The 18,903-nt window shown below is 52.3% G+C and overlaps 2 protein-coding genes and 1 non-coding gene across 4 annotated transcripts; all 3 read left to right on the top strand.

Annotated features, from left to right (window-relative positions):
- The first annotated feature begins 331 nt into the window (after window positions 1-331).
- Window positions 332-12,565, top strand: Sema3b (semaphorin 3B). 2 transcript variants are annotated; one of them, XM_071615855.1, is made up of 19 exons: window positions 332-404; window positions 4,422-4,498; window positions 4,768-4,954; window positions 5,741-5,898; window positions 6,056-6,118; window positions 6,513-6,632; window positions 6,712-6,805; window positions 7,293-7,412; window positions 8,222-8,367; window positions 8,451-8,562; window positions 8,683-8,752; window positions 8,844-8,988; window positions 9,336-9,555; window positions 9,813-9,904; window positions 9,983-10,024; window positions 10,273-10,430; window positions 10,564-10,619; window positions 10,707-10,846; window positions 11,304-12,565. In XM_071615855.1, exons 3-19 carry the CDS (start codon window positions 4,846-4,848, stop codon window positions 11,706-11,708), a joined length of 2,250 nt encoding a protein of 749 aa, XP_071471956.1. In that variant the 5' UTR covers window positions 332-404; window positions 4,422-4,498; window positions 4,768-4,845; the 3' UTR covers window positions 11,709-12,565. The 2 variants fall into 2 exon arrangements, with proteins under 2 accessions (XP_071471956.1, XP_071471957.1); XM_071615856.1 differs by lacking the exon at window positions 332-404 and having other exon boundaries at window positions 4,381-4,498.
- Window positions 12,566-13,740: 1,175 nt separating this feature from the next.
- On the top strand, window positions 13,741-18,658 carry Lsmem2 (leucine rich single-pass membrane protein 2). The gene is made up of 4 exons (XM_034637389.2): window positions 13,741-13,786; window positions 17,948-18,058; window positions 18,140-18,325; window positions 18,525-18,658. Exons 1-4 carry the CDS (start codon window positions 13,765-13,767, stop codon window positions 18,656-18,658), a joined length of 453 nt encoding a protein of 150 aa, XP_034493280.1. The 5' UTR covers window positions 13,741-13,764.
- On the top strand, window positions 17,593-17,665 carry Trnav-cac (transfer RNA valine (anticodon CAC)). The gene has a single exon. It is a non-coding gene; the product is annotated as a tRNA-Val (tRNA).
- Window positions 18,659-18,903: the final 245 nt, after the last annotated feature.

The following is an 18,903-nucleotide window of genomic DNA, read 5'->3' as shown; positions in this document are numbered from 1 at the left end:
TAATGAGTATAGAGTGCCATCGAGTCCACTTTTGCAGTGTTCCTGGTACAGCCCCCTCCAGTCTTTGCAAGGTCTGGAGAAGGGAGAGGGAGGCCCTGCCCCCAGCCCCCTCTCTTCCCCACTCCACCCTGCTGGGCAATGAAGAAAACAGGAGTGAGAGAAGAGCTGTGATGTGGCTGGTAGTGGGGGGGGCTCCCCCATCCCAAAGGGGCTGACCTCAGCTTGGGAGGAATGTGCAGGAGGCGGAGGGAGGGCAGGGGCGGAGCCGATGGGGGGAGGGCCACAGCCAAAGGCCCAGGGTTCTTGGTAGCCCCTCCCTTAGCCCCTCTACCTCAGCTCTGACATGTCCCTCAGAAGGGAAGGGGAACCGGCAAAGAGGGGAGGAGTTGATCTTTCGAAAAAAGGTGGGCCGGGTTCTCTGGGGAGTGTGGAGACCAGGCTGGGGGTGGGTGGGGGAAATGCCTTGACCCTCCTCTCCCTGGAAATCTGCTGGGACAGATGTTAGAGTGTCAGGAAAATTAGGTGTCTGGGAACTTTCCATGGCAATTCCCCACTGCCTCCCTCACTGTGTGTAAGTGCTCAGGGCAGCATAACCTGGTGCCCACACGGCCAACAGGGAAAGGTTATGATGTGGCGCCTGGCTCCTTGATTGCTAAAACAGGTGTGAGTGGGCAGCGACAGATCCCATTCAGCCCTGGCTGGGCACTGCAGCCTTCCTCAGATGGGTGTCCTACCTCAGCCACATCACCTGGAGTCCAGGCAGGACATAGAGGAGCAGGCCCAGCTGGTGATGTGTGGAGAGGCAGGTGCTGGTATTTGGCACAACAATCCAGTTATTTCTGGAAGAAAAAGCCATGACATGGGTAGGCTGTGCCAATGGATAGCCTCAGAGTAAGAACTCAGGCAGGTCTATGCCCATGGATGCCCCAGCAAAGGTAGAGGCCCAAGAACCTAGGGTGGCAGGGGTATAGGCAGAAGAGGAGACCTCAGCTGCCTCTCCCAGTTTGCTAATTCTGTTGAGACCCATGCTCAGGCTGCCTGATTCCAGAGTCCTTGGGGCTTCAGGAGCAACATTGTGACTCTAAAACAATGACTCTGCCCCTGTTGTACTGGTTTCATGGGGACTCCTACCCATGACCTGTCACACTGGGACCCAGCACTAAGGAGCAGAAAGGAGACCCTGTAAGGGCAAATATAATTTGAGCTCTTCCCTGGGACCTCTCTTCCTGTTCAAGGGGGAAAAAAAAAAAGGATCTGGAGAAGGAAGGGCAACATAGGCTGCTCAGGTGGGCCAGAGATTAGTCCATTCTCTTTGGCTAGGAAGTCAGTCCTAAGTTGTTGGAAAGATTATGGGAGTCCTGGTTCCATTATTCAGTGTGAATGTAGTGGGGGGGCAGGGTTGAAACAGAGACTGGGACTCTGGTCCTGGGGAACTGAAGGTAGTGAGGGCAGATAGGGGACACTGTGGGGGTGGTAGGGGCCTCAAAGGCACTTGCTGGTCTTGGCTGCTGGGGTGGAAAATTGTAAACAGCTGAAGAATTTTGTTTGCTTGCATGGGGCCAGGGGAGGCTATCCAGGTTTAAGGGGAGAAGCAGCTAGTCCAGGAATAGGACAAAGCTGTACTCTAGAAGCCCAAGAGCTCAGGCAGAGAAGCATTCTTCCAGTTGCCATCCTGAATTCCCTGATCCCCCCCACTGGCTCCCATTATTTACCTACCAGCTGGCCAGGTCAGTCCAGGAACACTGTTCTTGAGGCCCAGGAAGGAGGTGCATAGCCCTGCAATGGACTCCAGGGGACTTGGAGATGAGTCTTTCCATACCTCTGTCCTTTTCCAGGTGTATAGCATCAGGGAACAGGCAACAAAATTCTATACACTTGAAGTGCCCACATCAATGACCCCTGAGAAACTGCTGACCAGCCTTGGGGAGGTAGCAGGAGAATGCTTTTGGGCAGATTGAGGGGTCAAAGCCCATCTTCAAGCCCTGGTATGTTCACCCAGGTGGATCTGAGGGCTGCACTCTGCCATTGACAACATTCAGCCCCTCCACAGTACCTCTCACAGTGGAAATACAGCCAGCTTCAGAACAAGACCCCAGGCTCTTCCCAACTGAGGCACTGAAGGGCAGGAGCCCCTTCCTATCTGTAAAATTCCCACAGGTAAACTAGGTGCAGTGGCACACGCCTGTAATCCCAGAGGCTTGGGAAGCTACAGCAGGAGGATTGCAAGTTCAAAGCCAGCCTCAGCATAAGTGAGGTGCTAAGCAACTCAGTGAGACCTTATCTCTAACTAGGGCTGGCGATGTGGTTCAGTGATCAAGTGCCCCTGAGTTCAATCCCTTGTACCCCCCCCCAAAAAAAATAAATAAAAAAAAAAACTCCCTCAGGTACCTGGCTCTGGGTTTGATGGGCACAGTTCCTCCTACCTAGGAAGAGAGGCTGGAGTTAGGGAGCATTGATGTAGGACCCAGCACTGATGTAGGACCACTGGTCAAGATGGGGGTCTCAGTATGGGCCTACACCTCATAGTGCGAAAGTACTGGACCTCCAGTACTCCTGTGCTCCTCTCCAGCTCTAAACACACACACACACACACACACACACACACACACCCTTGCCTGGTTATCATTGCAGCCACTGTGGGCCAGCCATTTGAAGTATTAGGTGGTCCAATTGGTGAGGAAGTTCTGGGGCTGAGGTTTAAGAGACTTATCAGATCTCCAGTTGAGAACCCCTGACCTTTAGCCCTCCCAACCCAATAGGCTCCTGGGAGCTAAGGCAGCTGCTCAGTTTGCCATTATCCCTTCAAGTACCCCAGCTGTGGAGAACAGGTGAGGAAGTAGAGAACTGTCCCTGCCCCTGCCTGCTGCACAGAACTGCACAGAAGCTGGTGTGTGGGGGGAGTTCTCTGTTGCTTCTTCTTTTGCCTTGATTGGCCACCAGCCTTCTGGTGTCATCTGGGATACACTTTGCCTTAAGGGCCAACAGAGAAGGGGTCATCCCTACCCACCCTTCCCTGTGCCCATTCCATTCTGGCCTGCCGCTGCTGGTCCCGGCTGCCTGCCCAGTCACCCGATCCGCCCTGCAGTCCTGAAAACTTTACGGCTATGGGGCGGTGGCTGGCCTGGTGGGGGCGGGGGCTGCTCCTTAAAGGAGCCGTCAGAGGGTGCCCTGCAGCCCCTAGCCTTCTTCCCTTCCCCAGAGTGAGAAGAGACTAGGGTCTTTGCTGAGTTCTTGGTGGAGTATGGAAGGTAGCAGGTGTTGGCTTTGAAGACCTCTAGAACCGGAGAAGAGGCAGCGGCAAGTGTCAGCAGATGGAAGGAGGGAGGTGGGGGTCCTGGCTTGTGAAGGGTCCAGGAGCTGGGGAGTGGGGCAGGGGTGTGGTTGGAGGGGCCTGAGACCTGCCCCAGCACCTGCTTCCATTCCTGAATTTCACCCTGGGACCATGCCCCACCCCTAGGGGTCCTGTGCCCAGAACCTGCCCAGTTAGCTCCTGGGAAGTAAGGTGTGGGTAGCAACCAGAGCCTTGCCTCATCTGAGGAAGGTCTCTGGTTCAGTGGAGGGGCTCAAAGAGGGGGTAAACTTGAGGGGCTCAGGGGGAATGTGGAGGCTCTGAGAGGGAAGGGCAGCCCCATCGGGAGCCTGGGATTGAGGGTGAAAAGCTGATACCCTGTTCCCCATACCCCTTGGGTCCAAAGGCTGACCTCATAGAATCTGTGTGACTAATTCTTATACCCTTTGGGGTGCAGAGGGAGCAGCCAAGCCAAGCTGGGGTTGCTGGGTCTGGCATGGGGCAGTCCCTAGTTGAAGCTGAGGTGCTTGCTTGCCCATTGCAGAGACCCAGGCTCTGGCTCTCCTGGGCAGCACATCTTGCTCTGAGGAATGGGTTTCACTGGTATCTCAGAGTTGAAGGGAGTAATTGATGCTGCACTTGTATTTGCTCACTTGCGTGCCCACTGAGACACACATATAATTGTGTGTGTGTGTGTATATATACTTGCACATGCACAAATACGACACGTGCATATAAAACATGCACACATCACACACATACACATTGCATAGACGTGCATTCAGTGATACACAGATAGGCATACACACATTTGCACACTCAACCCATAATACATGAGTGATACAACATACTGTATTTGTGCACACATGCACACACACACTATACACATGTGCACATTCACAAAGGTACTCTTGGAACACATTCACATTCACAGGCACACACAATCTTGGCTCTAGCCCCCAAATACCTCTGTTTTCTCTATGGTCTGTGAGTACACATCCACCTCCAGAGGCCTGAATCCCTCTTGTCACTTTCACTCTCTTAATCGGCTTGTTTTGCTCATTGTACTTGGCACCCTCTGAAACGACCACAGGATCTGACTCCTTGTTGGCATTCTGCCTCTAACACACAGGGGCCTTGTTGGTGTCTCCCAGTATCCTGGTCCCAGGCTGGCATGAAGTGGTGCACAGTGTTTGTGAATTAATGTCTGTGAGTGTGTATACAGGAGGGGAGGTTACTGAGGAGGGTGACGTGGTGGGGCGGGTGCCTGCCAGTGCAGGGTGACCCTGAGGGTGTGCCCAGCGTGGGTGTGTCTGTGATTGTGGCCAGGCAGGGCACCCTAGGAAGGGAGGGCTCAGCTCAGAAGCGGAATGCGACCCCCCAGCCTCTTTCCCCAGGGGCTGTAATCTGATCCCTGGGGACTCCCCCCAGCCTCCAGCCCTAACTGCTTGCTGTGCTGCCGACTCCTTCTCTTCCAGATCCTGGGGCAGAGTCCAGGGCAGCTCAAGGCTCCTCCACACACGCCTGCTGAACCCTGAGTGCCCTGAGCTGCCAGCATGGGGCGGACAGAGGCCGCCGCCATGATCCCTGGCCTGGCCCTGCTCTGGGCAGCGGGGCTGGGGGGTGCCGCCCCCAGCCCCCCACGTCTTCGGCTCTCCTTTCAAGGTAGGTGCACCTGGCAGGTAGCAGGGCCCAGCTTGGGGGTAGGCAGAAAAGGGGCCCAGTGTGTATAGTGGGTCTCTGTGTTGACTGTTGCCCATGGGTGTGCCTATCACCAGACCCGGGGTCATTCTCAGGCCATCTTCATTTAACCCTGTCCTGGCCTCAGTTCCCCAACCTCTCTGCCCACATTCTCTTCATGCTTTCCCAGGACGACCCCTCTTGTCCCCATAGCAACAGACCTTGTATCTGTCTCATCCCCTACCCCAAGCGGACCATATTTCTTCTGAAGAGAAATAGGGAAGTCAAGGTTTGGGGCCACTGGAGCCCCATTCTCACCCCCCCTACACGAGGTGTGGTTACTAGGCAATGGCATCAGGTAGGCAGTTCTGCTGAGCTCGGGTTGGTGATGTGATGATGACAGGGAAGGAATCTTCAGCCTGACTTTTTGGGGTTGGGGTTCTGGCTGTCCCTACATGCCTGGCCTCCCCCAGGACCCTGGCGTCCACAAGCCTGACCTCCCAGTGCGCTCACCCACGTGTCTGAACATGCTTTTCTCAACCTGTTTTCCTCTTCCTGGGGGCTGCGCCGCCTACCCTGTAGCTCCACACATGCACCTGGGTGGGCTTGTCTTCACGAGTGTAATTTCACACATATGTAAGCGCACAGGTGTGTGGGCTAGGTCACACGTATAACCTTAGTCCGTAGAGAAACAACCACGCAGGGCCTGGGGAGGCTTTTGGGGAGGTATGGCATGAGAGTCCTCAGTGGTGTTCCCCCCACCCCCCGCAGAACTCCAGTCCTGGCATGGTCTCCGGACCTTCAGGCTGGAGCGGACCTGCTGCTATGAAGCCTTGCTGGTAGATGAGGAGCGAGGACGCCTGTTTGTGGGTGCCGAAAACCATGTGGCCTCCCTCAGCCTGGACAACATCAGCAAGAGGGCCAAGAAGGTGCCAGGGACCCTAACCCCAGCACTGCCCAGGGCAAGAGCCCTAGGACCCTCTTCCACACTGCCTACAGAAAAGGGATGGGATCCCTAATTAGAGAGACCGCCAGGATAGAGACTATCTCTGACCTGTGTTCTCCATTCCCCCCTCCTCCTTATAGCTGGCCTGGCCGGCCCCTGTGGAATGGCGAGAGGAGTGCAACTGGGCAGGAAAGGACATTGGTGTGAGTGTTGCTGGCTATCTGGGGTGGGAGTAGGGAGAGCTGGCCCCTCACCCCAGAGACAGGGCAGTGCTAAGACAGAGGCCTGCCTGTTCTGACTGGGGTGAGGGCAGGGAGGTCAAAGTGGCTGAGGTCTGGAGGTGGTGAGTCAGGGTGGAGGCTCATGTGATTCTTCTTGGGGGCCTCTGAATCATGGGGGGCTGTGCAGGTCTATACTTCTCCATGTAACCACCATGTCAGGGGTGAGCTGGGCTGGGCTGGTTATCAAGGACACTCTGTCTCTGTTGCCCCTTGCCTGAACTAATACAGAAGAAAGAAAGGGGTGAGGATCCCTCTGGTGAACTGGGATCCCTTAAGACCACCTCCCTCACTGCCTCTCACCCTGCCTGCCCACTAGACTGAGTGCATGAACTTCGTGAAGTTGCTGCACGTCTATAACCATACCCACTTGCTGGCATGTGGCACAGGGGCCTTCCACCCAACCTGTGCATTTGTGGAGGTGGGCCACCAGCAGCAGGTAAGATCAGATCTGGGCACTGGGGGAGGTTGAGAGTGGGAAGAAAGGTTTAGCAGTAATAACTCCCGCTGCTTCTCAGGAGCCTGTGCTCCGGCTGGACTTGAGAAGGCTGGAGGATGGCAAGGGGAAGAGTCCATATGACCCCAAGCATCGAGCGGCCTCCGTGCTGGTGGGTGAGTCCAAAGGTTGGGACCCCAACAGAACTTCTACAACCCCTCAGAAACTCTAGGACCTGCTGGGCACCTACAATCCCAGTGGCAGGGGAGGCTGAAACAGTTCAAGGCCAGCCTTGGCAACTTAGCAAGCCCCTAAGCATCTTAGTGAGACCCTGTCTCAAAAAAAAAAAAAAAAATACACACACACACACACACACAAACACACACACTATACACACTGGGCCCCTTTTCTGCCTACCCTGATTGTCCCAATCTACTTTTCACCTCATGACCCAATTATGAGGCTTAATGGTCAAGTGCTCCTGGGCTAAATCCCCAGAACCAAAAAAAAAAAAAAAATTCTAGAACCTCACAGGTTCCAATGCCTCCTGAGAATCCCAGGAATTCTCCCATAGCCTCCTGGAGTGACAGCTCCTACAGCTCCTCAGAACCTCCTATCCCCAAAGCCTTCATCTTGGCTGAGCAGCTCTTGCCCTATCTGCAGGGGAGGAGTTGTATTCAGGGGTGGCAGCAGATCTCATGGGCCGGGACTTTACCATCTTTCGCAGCCTGGGCCAGCGTCCGAGTCTCCGAACAGAGCCACATGATTCCCGCTGGCTCAACGGTGAGAGGCTGGTGGGGCTAGTGGGCAGGGGCTGCCTTCCTGTCTCAGGGCAGGTCCCAAGCAAGGATAAAATAAGTGAGCAACGGGCACAGTGAAGTCTCAACAAGTATCTACCATAATCAAGTCCCATGCCAGATACTGGTGACAGGGGACAAATAAGATAGGTGTGGCCCAGACTTTCTTTGAGTTCACAGATCTCAGAACAAATACATGATAAATTCCAGCAGCAATGAGGTAGATGAGAAAATGGAGAAGAAGGGAAAAGGATACCGGGTTGGGGAAAGGAAGCCACCTTGCCGAGGGAAGGTATAAATTAATTCTCAAAGTGCAAGAAAGCCAGCCAAGAGAATTGAGAGAAGAGCATTCCAGGTAGAGAGAGCAACTAGTGCAAAGGCCCTGAGGCAGAAACAAGAAACAGGCTGGTGGCCGTAGCAATGATAAAGGATAGAAACTGTCAGGGGATGGAATAGTTTATTTTAAGAGCATGGGATGCAGCAGGAGTGGGGAGCATCTGATCTGGTCCTGAGAAAGATTCAGTAGCCAAGATGAAACCAGATTCCCAATCTCCTCTTCCTCCTTTCCTGCGTGCCTGGGGAACTCTGAGGGGCTCCATTTGAGGTCCCAGGGATTTCTTCTCTGCCGGCTGGCTCAGGCAGCCACGGACTCTGCTGCCCCCTTGTGGCTGTTCCTTGCATCGCAGATCCTGGAAGCTGGGTGGTCAGAAGCTACTGTTGGTGTAGCTGCTGGCTGAGCAGAGGGGGCAGGTAGTGAGTTGGCGGGCCCAACATTATGCCTCCCATTGCGGCTAGAACCCAAGTTTATCAAGGTCTTCTGGATCCCGGAGAGTGAGAACCCTGACGATGACAAAATCTACTTCTTCTTCCGTGAGTCGGCCGTGGAGGCAGCACCTGCAGTGGGACGCCTGACTGTGTCTCGAGTTGGTCAGATCTGCCGGGTGAGGAATCCCTGGGCCACTCCCTGGGCAACCTTGACCTCGCCCCTTTGCCCCACTCTTATACCTTGAGATTCTCCTGGCAGAACGATGTGGGTGGCCAGCGCAGCTTGGTCAACAAGTGGACAACGTTCCTGAAGGCGCGGCTGGTGTGCTCAGTGCCTGGGGTTGAGGGTGACACCCACTTCGACCAGCTTCGTAAGTGCTTTGAGTGGGAGATATGATGGGGGAAAAGCTCAGGGGTGCAGATTCCGGGAGCCTAACTGGGCCAGAGAGGCTGGCTGTGCACCCTTCTCCAAGTAGACCCTTTCTATACAGAGGACGTGTTCTTGCTGTCTTCACGGGACCGCAGGACTCCACTGCTCTATGCTGTCTTCTCCAGTTCCAGGTGAGGGATAAGAGGTAGGGGACACCCTCTTCTCTTTCAGGCCTGCTGGGCTCACTGGGGCCCCTCACTCTTCTCTTGTCATTGTCTGCAGTGGCATCTTCCAGGGCTCTGCCGTGTGTGTGTATAGCATGAACGATGTTCGCAGGGCCTTCCTGGGACCTTTTGCACATAAGGAGGGGCCCACACACCAGTGGGTGTCCTATCAGGGTCGTGTCCCTTACCCACGGCCTGGCATGGTATGTAGCTAGGGTATTCCTGCCATAACCCACTTCAAAGCCTCAAGGGTACTCAAGGGTACAGAAGTTGTCCTGGGGTCTTCTTGGTGAATGTGGTTTCTTCCTTTTGTTATGGGTGGGAAAAGGTCATTATTATCAGACACGGATCTTCAGAGGAATGCCACATCTCCCCTTTCAGACTCAGCTCAATCTAGCCTTCCCAGGGTAAGGCTCAAATCCCCAGGGCAGTGCTCTTCCATTTGGAAGTGCCCTTCTCTCTTCCATATTCCCAGAGTTCTGGAATGGAGGGCTGCCCACCAAACACCCACGCCTATAACCCTGTTATGCCTTCTTTCCTCCCTCCCCAGTGCCCCAGCAAGACCTTTGGCACCTTCAGCTCTACCAAGGACTTCCCTGATGATGTCATCCAGTTTGCTCGGAACCACCCTCTCATGTACAACTCGGTGCTGCCCATGGGGGGGCGCCCTCTCTTCCTACAAGTGGGTGCTGGGTACACCTTCACCCAAATCGCTGCAGATCGTGTAGCAGCTGCTGATGGACACTATGACGTCCTCTTCATTGGCACAGGTCAGGTCCTGCCACAGTGACTGACCCACAGGACTTCATACAGGCTCCTTGGCCTGGTAGTGGAAGCTTTTCATGTCCATCTCCACCTCTTTGCCTAGCCTGTGGCTCCACTTTCTGGATGCTACCCTGATTGTCCCAATCTACTTTTCACCTCATGACCCAATTATGCTGATGGTGGGACCTCTAAGGGAGAAGACCCCAGTCCTGGTTATCAGGGAAAACTAGTAGCCACCTCCACCCCCTTCTCATTCCTGCAGATGTGGGCACAGTGCTGAAGGTGATCTCAGTCCCCAAGGGTAGCCAGCCTAGCTCTGAGGGGCTGCTCCTGGAGGAACTGCATGTATTTGAGGTGAGGCACTGACCCCAATCGCCCAGCCCCTTTACCCACCCGCTAAGCCTTAATCCTGGTGCCCCTCCTCCCTCTCAGGATTCTGTTGCTGTCACCAGCATGCAAATCTCCTCCAAGAGGGTGAGTGACCAAAAGGATGGGTGGGACATGGGACATCCTAAGCTTATGCCCCAAGGCCCAGCCATTTTGCCCCTTTTGGTAGTTTCTCAGCTGGTGTTTGAGTATAGGCTGTGCCTTTGCTAGACTATATGACCTAAGTGAACCTCAGTGTTCCTATCTGTCAAGTGGGGGACGGGATCTCTGACCGATGGGAGGCAGATGCGGGACCGGCCGACCTTGGTCAGCCCGGAGCCCCTCATACCCTTTAGCACCAGCTGTACATAGCTTCGCGGAGCGCAGTGGCCCAGATCTCCTTGCACCGCTGCGCTGCCCACGGCCGCGCCTGTGCTGAATGCTGTTTGGCGCGTGATCCCTACTGCGCATGGGACGGGGCCACCTGCACACGCTTCCAGCCTAGTGCCAAGAGGTGAGCAAGATCGGGGTCGGGTCCGGGTCTTGTCCAGGTCGGGATCCAGCCGCAGGGAGGGAAAAACAAAGGGTCTTTGGCTGACCCTGGCTGGAAAAAGAAGGGCTCATGGAGGTTCCAATGTTCCCCTCAGACGGTTCCGGCGGCAAGACATAAGGAATGGCGACCCCAGCATGTTATGCTCGGGGGGTGAGTGTTCCATCTGCCCCAACAACCCTCTGAAAATGCTCAACCCCACCCTACCCTCCCTGAGTTTAACATTCTCCTGGTTTCCAGATTCGTCTCGTCCCGCGCTGTTGGAGCGGAAGGTCTTCGGCGTCGAGGGCGGCAGCGCCTTTCTAGAGTGTGAGCCTCGCTCGCTGCAGGCTCACCTGGAGTGGACCTTCCAGCGTGCAGGGGAGGCATCCCATACCCAGGTGAGCCTCGCTCCTCTATTCGCAAGGTGGCCCCTTTCCCGCCTTCTACCTCCCTAAGGAGAGGTCCCGCTCTGCCCAAGGAGGCCCTTAGCCTATATTCCACATATAGGTAAGCTCCAAGCTAATGAGGCCCCTCCCAACTACACCTCTTACCCACACGGTCATGTTTGGTCTCTTACCTGCACTTTGTATCCCGGTAAAGCCCCACGGTATCCTGACCCACCCAGCTATCCTCTGGAGAAGGGCCCGCCCTCGATCCGCCCATTTAGGTCCCTGGCCCGCCCCCATATTCAGGTGAACCCCGCCCCGTTCAGAACTTAATCTGAAGACCCCCTCACCCAACCTTCAAACGTGCAGCTGAAGGTGCTCCTTTTCCGCTTCTCCTGGGTTCCCAATGACCTTTTGTTTCAGTTCCTGGCCCAAAAGCTGCAGCCTCACGCTGCCCCTCTCCCAACAGGTGCTAGTGGAGGAGCGCGCTGAGCGCACCGCGCGGGGGCTGCTGCTGCGCAGCGTGCGGCGCCAGGACTCAGGCGTGTACCTATGTGTAGCAGTGGAGCAGGGTTTTTCACAGCCACTGCGTCGCCTGATGCTGCATGTGCTGAGTGCTGCGCAGGCTGAAAGGCTGGCGCGGGTCGAAGAGGCTTCGCCTCTTGCGCCGCTGGGTCCTAAACTCTGGTACCGGGACTTTCTACAGCTGGTGGAGCCAGGTGGCGGTGGAGGCGCGAACTCCCTGCGCATGTGCCGCCCGCAGCCAGTGCCGCGACCGCCGGCCCTGGAGTCACGCAGGAAGGGCCGCAACAGGCGGACTCATGCCTCTGAGCCTCGTGCTGAGAGGGGCCCGCGTAGCGCAGCACACTGGTGACTGGGCCGTCCCCACGCCAGGGACCAGGCAGGAGATGACAGCGGGAAGAGGGGCAGATAGACCCCAGGAAGACAGATGGGTTGGGACCGGGAGCACAGAGGTACCCGGGCCGATGGAGACAGCAACCGACAGGCCCTGGTTGAAGGGCAGCCGCTCCGGCTTATTTATTAACAGGATAACCCTTGAATGTAGCCCCGGAAGGGCGGCCAGGCCTGGTGCGGGATCTAGCCCAGAGGGAAGGTACCGAGAAGCAGGGCTCCAGATCAAGGAGCACAATCAGGAAGGTGTTCTGGGTGCCCACCTTGGCAGAGGGATTCCCCTCCCTTGGGCAGTGAGCAGAAAGCTGTGAATAGGCTGGGCTGTTGGGAGCGGGGCGAGGCAGGACGACTGTACTAAAGTAATGCAATAAACACATTATCAACCAAAGCTGGAATAGCCCCAGAGATGACCACTAGTTGCAGATCTTACTCTGTGTTATTGGGCATCTTTCTCGCAGCATAAAGGTCTGAGTTTCTTCTGTCCAAGATTGTCCAGGTGAGGATTAATAATGTTGTTGAAGTGACTGAGCAAGTTCTGTAGGGCCTTTGGGGACACACATACATCGTATATTCTGCATAATATAATCTGTGAGCTAAGTGCTCTGAAGAAAAAACAACTGGTGCCGGGTTGGGTCAGGTGGCACATGTCTGTAACGCCTGCGGTTCCAGAGGCTGAGGCAGGAGGATAGAGCGTTAAAGCCAGCCTCAGTAAAAGGGAGGCACTAAACAACTCAGTGAGACCTTGTCTCTAAATAAAATACAAAAAATAGGGCTGGGGATGCGTCTCAGTAGTTGAATGCCCCTGAGTTTAATCCCTGATCCCCTCTCCCCACCCCACCACCTCTCCAAAAAAAAAAAAAAAAAAAAAAAAAGAAAAGAAAATACAACTGGGTGATGGGAAAGGAATGTGAGCAGAAGGCCTCACTAAAAGGGTGACATTTGAGATGAAAGTCAGGAAGAAAACAGCAACAGGAATATTTTGGGGCAGAGCATTACAGGAGGAAACAGCCAGTGCAAAGTCCTGAGGGAGAACAAGATTACCAAATTTGAGGAGCAGCATGGAGGCCAGTTTGATACCATGTAATGATGAATTGGGGATGTTTTGGGTGGTAGAACCCATAGTCTTCCCTCAGTTGGATAGGAGGGGCCCAGGGATCCTCTCATAGAGGGAGGGCTGGAAGTCACCTTTCCACTTCAAGGGTAAGCAGCACTATGGATCTTCACATGTGGGCCCTGTTGAGAGGACAGGGAGAACCAAAACTGTGCTCCAGAGTAAGTGCTTCAGATACATGATTGTATGTATGTTCTTGATGACTGCCAGAGAGGAATCATTGTTCTTCTCTGGCAGTCATCAAGAAAACAGAGGACAGAGAAAGTTGATCCTTTACATAAGGTTGTAAGAGTAGTAGTGGAAGTTCTCATCTCCAATCCAGTTCTGTCCACTGGCTACCATAGGTGTTATGTGTGCACCTTTATGGCACTGGGTTTCAGTTGTCCAACATCCACAATCTCTAGTGCTAGCATGTCACACAGTGGTGGGTGTTTGTCTCACGTTTGCAGGAAGGTGATGGCCAGGCTGTGGGTAAAGATCTACAGAAGTGAGGCCTGAATAGAGTTGCACAGTGTCTCCTTTTATGTCATGGCTGCCATGTGGGGCATTGCTACAGACTGAGCCTGTGATGGCTATTCTGGATGAAGGCCCCAAGGTCTGTGTACATATAGAAGTGATATAGTTCCCTGAGAAGGCTGCTGGACCTATGTACTAGTGGAAGCACACTCTTGGCTGAGCTCTATCATCAGGTAGATAGTCTAGGCTGACCCATGTGGGTCACTCCACCCCTTCTGATGGCTAAGAGCTGCCCCCTCTAAATATAGCCCAGCTGGCTGAGCTCAGGCCTATTTTAAGCCTAGATTGGAAAGTGGCCAGGCCTTCCCCAGGCTCCCAGAGAAGCCGCTGCTGCTGCTTTGTCCAGCCCTGCTACTGGGCACCCTCATTGGCCCCCTGACTACCACTTGCCATGCCTGAGGGGACTCAAGAAGGTAGGAGAGGGTGATCATGAGGGAGGGCAAGGCCCCAGTCCTGTTACCCTGTGAACCATGGAGAGACTCACCCTCTGTCCCACTGACCTCATTGTTTGACTAGTCATCAATTTTCATGTCCCAGCTCTAGTAAAAGGACCTATCCCATGCATGGATGAAGAGCCTTCCTTGCTTAGAACCCTTTCCCACATTAGGCCCTATCTCAGTTTTCCCTGCATGGAAGGATTGGGGAAAGCTACCCACTAGGAGTGGGGTCAACTACAGGCCACTCTTAGTGGGTGTGGGTATCCGGACAGCTGCCTGGCCAGTGCAGCTATTCTTTCAGGGAGAAAACTGGGACTGGGGGGTAGGCCCATTTGGGCACTGCCTAGGGACGGAGCAGTAGATAGGCCTATGGCTTCCCCTAATTTAGGACTAAATATTCCCCAACTGACTAAGGGTTGAGGTCCCTCAGTCTGGAGAGACTGACTCAGCTGTTCCAGAGCTTGGTGGCCATTCATCTAACTGCTTTACTAATAAAAGAAGTCCTGAGGCTCAGAGGAGCCATAGCAACAGGAATCTAGGAAGCTGCATTTGAAGGCTGGCCATGTCACAGGACTATGGTTCTAGGCGATAGCCCACAATCCAGCTTGGTCAAGGTGACTGGCTCTCTCATCACATTTCCAACATTTTATACTACAGGGGAGTGGCTTGAACTCAGGTAAGAGGAAATGTTCATCTTTGGGGGGAGGGCAGATCTTAACAATAACATTTACTGTGTTTTTTTTTTTTTTGGTAACAAACAGAATCCGTGTTCAATTTAAATTAGGGAAAAGCACACTAAGTATAAAGAGGGTACTTGACCTTCAAACTATCACCCAGACTTGAGGTCTGGAAACATCTGTTTTTGTTTGTCTTGCTTTTGAACATGTTAAGGGATAGCTTCAAGCAAATATGAAAGTTGAGTTATTGACCTGAGAGTGATAGACCCAGAGAGTCCAAAGCCACCATTATCTCTAACAGGAAGAATCCTTCTAAAGCCCCCCTTCCCTGATCCAACTTTTAGGTGGGTATCTGGAGCAATTATGGGGCCAAGATTTTAAAAAATCAAGTCAAAGAACACCAGAAGAAAATATGATTATCTGGACATGGTTGCAACTTCAGAGGCTGAGGCAGGAGGATTACAAGTTTGAGGCCAACCTGGGCATCTTAGTGAGACTGTCTCAAAATTGAGTTGGAGATGTAGCTTAGTGGTAAAGTGCCCCTGGGTTCCATCCCCAGTACCAATAAGTAAATAAATAAATAATAGGGCTGGGGATTTTGCTCATTGGTAGAGCGTACATGGGTTCAGTCCCATATATATATACTATATATATTTTACATATTTAGAAATCATAAAATACTTTGATGGCCCAGCACAAGGGCATACACCTGTAATCTCAGTGACTCAGGAGGCTAAGACAGGAGGACTGCAAGTTCAAGGTCAGCCTGGGCAACTTAGACCCTGTCTAAAAGTAAAATATAAAAAGGACTGGGAGTGTAATTCAGCAGTAGAGTACCCCTGGGTTCAATATCCAGCACCACAATACAACAAACAAAAACTTTGATGGTACATGGGAGGCTGAGACAGGAGGATCACTAGAGTCCAGGAGTATGAGGAACAGCAAGAAAACCCTTCAAACAAATTAAAAAAGACAACTTCTCAAGGCTGAGGTTGTAGCTTAGTGATATAGCACTTGCCTAGCGTACATTAAGGTTATGGGTTTGATCTCCATACCCATAAAAGAAATAGTAAATAAAGGTAATTGCTTATCTCTCATATTACAAATACTATTCAACTGTGTGCATATAAACTTTTTTCCCCCTAGTGGGGATGCCTAATGTTGGAGATGTTGGGGCTGCAGACACACCTTCTGGAGGAAATTTGATGATAGCTGAGAAACAAAATACCTACTAGAAATGGTAGCCCATGCCTGTAATACCAGATTTCTCTGGAGGCTGAGGCAGGAAGATGGCAAGTTTGAGGCCCACCTGGGTGACACAGTGAAACCTTCCCCCCACTCCCAACCAAAAAAAAAAAAAAAGGCTGGGCATGGTGGCACATGCCTATAATCTCAGAGGCTTGGGAGGCTGAGGCAGCAGGACTGAAAGTTGAAAGTCAGTCTCAGCAATTTAGTAAGGCCCCGAGTTAACTTGGCAAGACCCCATCTCAAAATAAAAAATAAAAAGGACTGGGGATGCATCCCTTGGTTCAATCAAAAAAAAAAAAAAAGGGCTAGGGTTGTAGCTCAGTGGTTGAGCACTTGGCTCACATGCATGAGGCACTGGGTTGGACCCTCAGCACCACATAAAAAAAATAAATAAAAAAAGATATTGTGGAGAATGACTTTATGACTTTTACCAGAAAGTGGCTAGATCTGGAGATTATTATGCTAAGCCAAATAAGCCAATCTCCAAAACCAAAAGGTTGAATGTTCTCTGATATGTGGATGCTAACACGCAACACGCGGGGAGGGGAAGAATAGAAGTTCGGTGGATTAGACAAAGGAGAATGAAGGGAAGGGAGGGGAGACAGCAAATAGGAAAGACAGTGGAATGAATCTGACTTAACTTTCCTATGTACATATACGAATACACCACAGTGAATCTCCATATCAAGTACAACCACAAGACTGGGATCCTAATTAAAATACGATATACTCTGTTTGCATAAACATGTCAAAATGGATTCTACTGTCATGTGTAACTAAAAAAATAAAAGTTTAAAAAAATGTTAAAGGAAAAAAAAAGATATTGTGGGCTGGGGAAGTGGCTCAAGCGGTAGCGTGCGCACCTGGCGTGCATGGGGCGCTGGGTTCAATCCTCAACACCACATAAAAATAAAAAATAAAGATGTTGTGTCCACTGAAAACTATAAAATAAATAGTAAACAAATTTTCTCTCTTTAAAAAAAAAGATACTGTGTCCGTCTACAATTAAAAAATAAATAAATGAAACAAAATGGGGTGGGGGCAAGTACTCAGTGCTAAAGCACTTGCCTAGCAGTGTGAGACCTTGGGTTCAATACTCAGTACTGGAAAATAATAGCAAAACCAAACCAAAAAAGCCTTTCCTTCTTGGATCCAAATTTTCTCTTCTGGGAATTGTCATTAAAGACTACCAAGAAGGGATGGGGTTGTGGCTCAGTGACACAGCGTTTGCCTAGCATGTGCAAGGCACTGGATTCAATCCTCAGCTCCACATAAAAATAAATAAAATGAAGGTTAAAAAAAAAAAAAAAAAAGACTACCAAGAAATTGGGGGAAATTTTCATACTCAATGATGGATGTCTGGGGGCTGTTAACTTCCAAAGGATCCCAGAAATAACCTAAATGTCCAGGCAGTCTCGTGCCTGCAGAGACATGAGAAAGTGTTTTAATAGAAGAGTCTCAGTGATGTTGAGTGAAAGCAGCAGGTCTTGCAGAACAGCAGAATCACGCTCAGTCTGTTAAAGAACACAGAAGCAAGGCTGGGAAGAAAAGGTTCCACAATGTGTTCGGACAGGGACTCCCTGAGACTGGCTTTGAACTTGCAGTCACTTGCCTCAATCTCCTGAGTTTCAGGGATTACAAACCTGGACCATCACATCCAGTTTCCATGAGGTCTTGAATGGTCTTGAATGGGGCTGTTTGCCGCCCAGAAGGCACAGAGCACCAGGTCTGGACAGATGACTAATTCACAGGTCTACAGGTCTTTGATAAACAGAAGAGGACTGAACTGTGTGTACTGTGGACTTAGTCCTGCAAGGCTGAATAACTATTTGCTAGAAATGAGCAGGCAGGGGGCTGGGGAATATAGCTTAGTTGGTAAAGTGCTTGCCTCACATGCAAAAGGCTCTGGGTTCAATCCCCAGTACCATCAACAAACAAACAAACAAACAAACAAATGAGCAGGCAGGTAAGTAGCTGAAAGTCCCTCCAGGTGCTTGGAATGATACATGGTAGCAAGTTGAGTGTACCTGCTACTGTACAAGTAAGTAGCTGAGGTTATTCTGGATCTGAACCAAGGTCATTCCTGAAGTTGTAGGGGATTTGGAGCAAATTCCCATTGTCTCCATCCTTCCCAAGTCCCTGCTTCTTGAGGGCTATCTGGGAGAAGGGAAGAAGTGACCTGTCTGGCTGAATCAGACTCACTTCCCTGCAGACACTGTGGCATCAATGCACAGCCAGAGGAGCAGGGGGCCACTGGACCCCAACCATGTGCAGGAGGTGCATCTGCACAGAGTGGAGTCCATCAGTGACCTGCACAGTGGAGGTAGGTAGGGGCAGGGGTGAGAGATGGATGTACTGGGGGAGGAGAGGAAATTGCCCTCCTAATATCTCATCCTCCCCATAGGATCCATTCGTCCCTATTTGGCTGAAGAGGCACGGCAGTGGGATGAGCTGCTAGGTGTCTTGCCGCCATCACTGTGTACCCAGGCTGGCTGCAGCCCAGTGTGTGGCCGTGGGGGATTCCTATTACTGCTGGCACTGCTGGTGCTCACCTGCCTGGCACTTGCAATCTTGGCTGTCTACCTGAGTGGTAGGGATGGACAGAGCTGGTGGGAACTGAGGGCAAGGCAGTAGGCATTGGGTGGCTCTTTGGAAAGAACAACTGCAGATGCTGCAGCAATGAAGGGTGGTCAGGGGCCAATGGGAACTCCCTGATGCTGGGCTGATTGGGGGAGGTCTGGGGGAGCAACGTGGTCTGACAGGTTCCACAAATGCCTGTACATTTCCAGTGTTGCAGAGTGAATCCCTGCGGGTCCTAGCACACACACTTCGAACACAGGAGGAGACTCTGCTCAAACTCCGCTTAGCCAGTCTCAGCCAGCTGAGGAGGCTGAACTCCAGTGAAGCCCGAACACCCAGCTGAGATAACCACTTGAACTCATGGTCTGGGGTTCTATGTGGGGGAATAAAGCAGCCATGGGCAGGCCTCTCCTCTCCTAGTGCTGGTCTACACTACTTCCTTGGTGAAATTTTTGTATAAGAGCCTGATGTGACTCTACAGCTGCCTGCCTCCCTCTCCTGACCTCTTCAGGCTAGGCCTAGATAAAGCTAAGCTTTTTGATGCCAAGGACCTGCTTTGGGTGGCTCAAGGTCAGGACAGGGCACCAG

This window comes from Marmota flaviventris, chromosome 8 (genome assembly GCF_047511675.1).
Source record: "Marmota flaviventris isolate mMarFla1 chromosome 8, mMarFla1.hap1, whole genome shotgun sequence".
NCBI classification, from domain to species: domain Eukaryota; kingdom Metazoa; phylum Chordata; class Mammalia; order Rodentia; family Sciuridae; genus Marmota; species Marmota flaviventris.
The sequence above is the reverse complement of the archived record's forward strand: the minus strand, read 5'-3'. Positions and strand labels throughout refer to the sequence as shown.

Coding starts and splice junctions, on each gene's coding strand:
- Sema3b (XM_071615855.1), top strand. CDS start 4,846: ATGGGGCGGACAGAGGCCGCCGCCATGATCCCTGGCCTGGCCCTGCTC. Junction 6,119..6,512: donor GGGCAGGAAAGGACATTGGT/GTGAGTGTTGCT, acceptor CCTGCCCACTAG/ACTGAGTGCATGAACTTCGT. Junction 6,633..6,711: donor AGGTGGGCCACCAGCAGCAG/GTAAGATCAGAT, acceptor GCTGCTTCTCAG/GAGCCTGTGCTCCGGCTGGA.
- Lsmem2 (XM_034637389.2), top strand. CDS start 13,765: ATGCCTGAGGGGACTCAAGAAG. Junction 13,787..17,947: donor GCCTGAGGGGACTCAAGAAG/GTAGGAGAGGGT, acceptor ACTTCCCTGCAG/ACACTGTGGCATCAATGCAC. Junction 18,326..18,524: donor CTTGGCTGTCTACCTGAGTG/GTAGGGATGGAC, acceptor GTACATTTCCAG/TGTTGCAGAGTGAATCCCTG.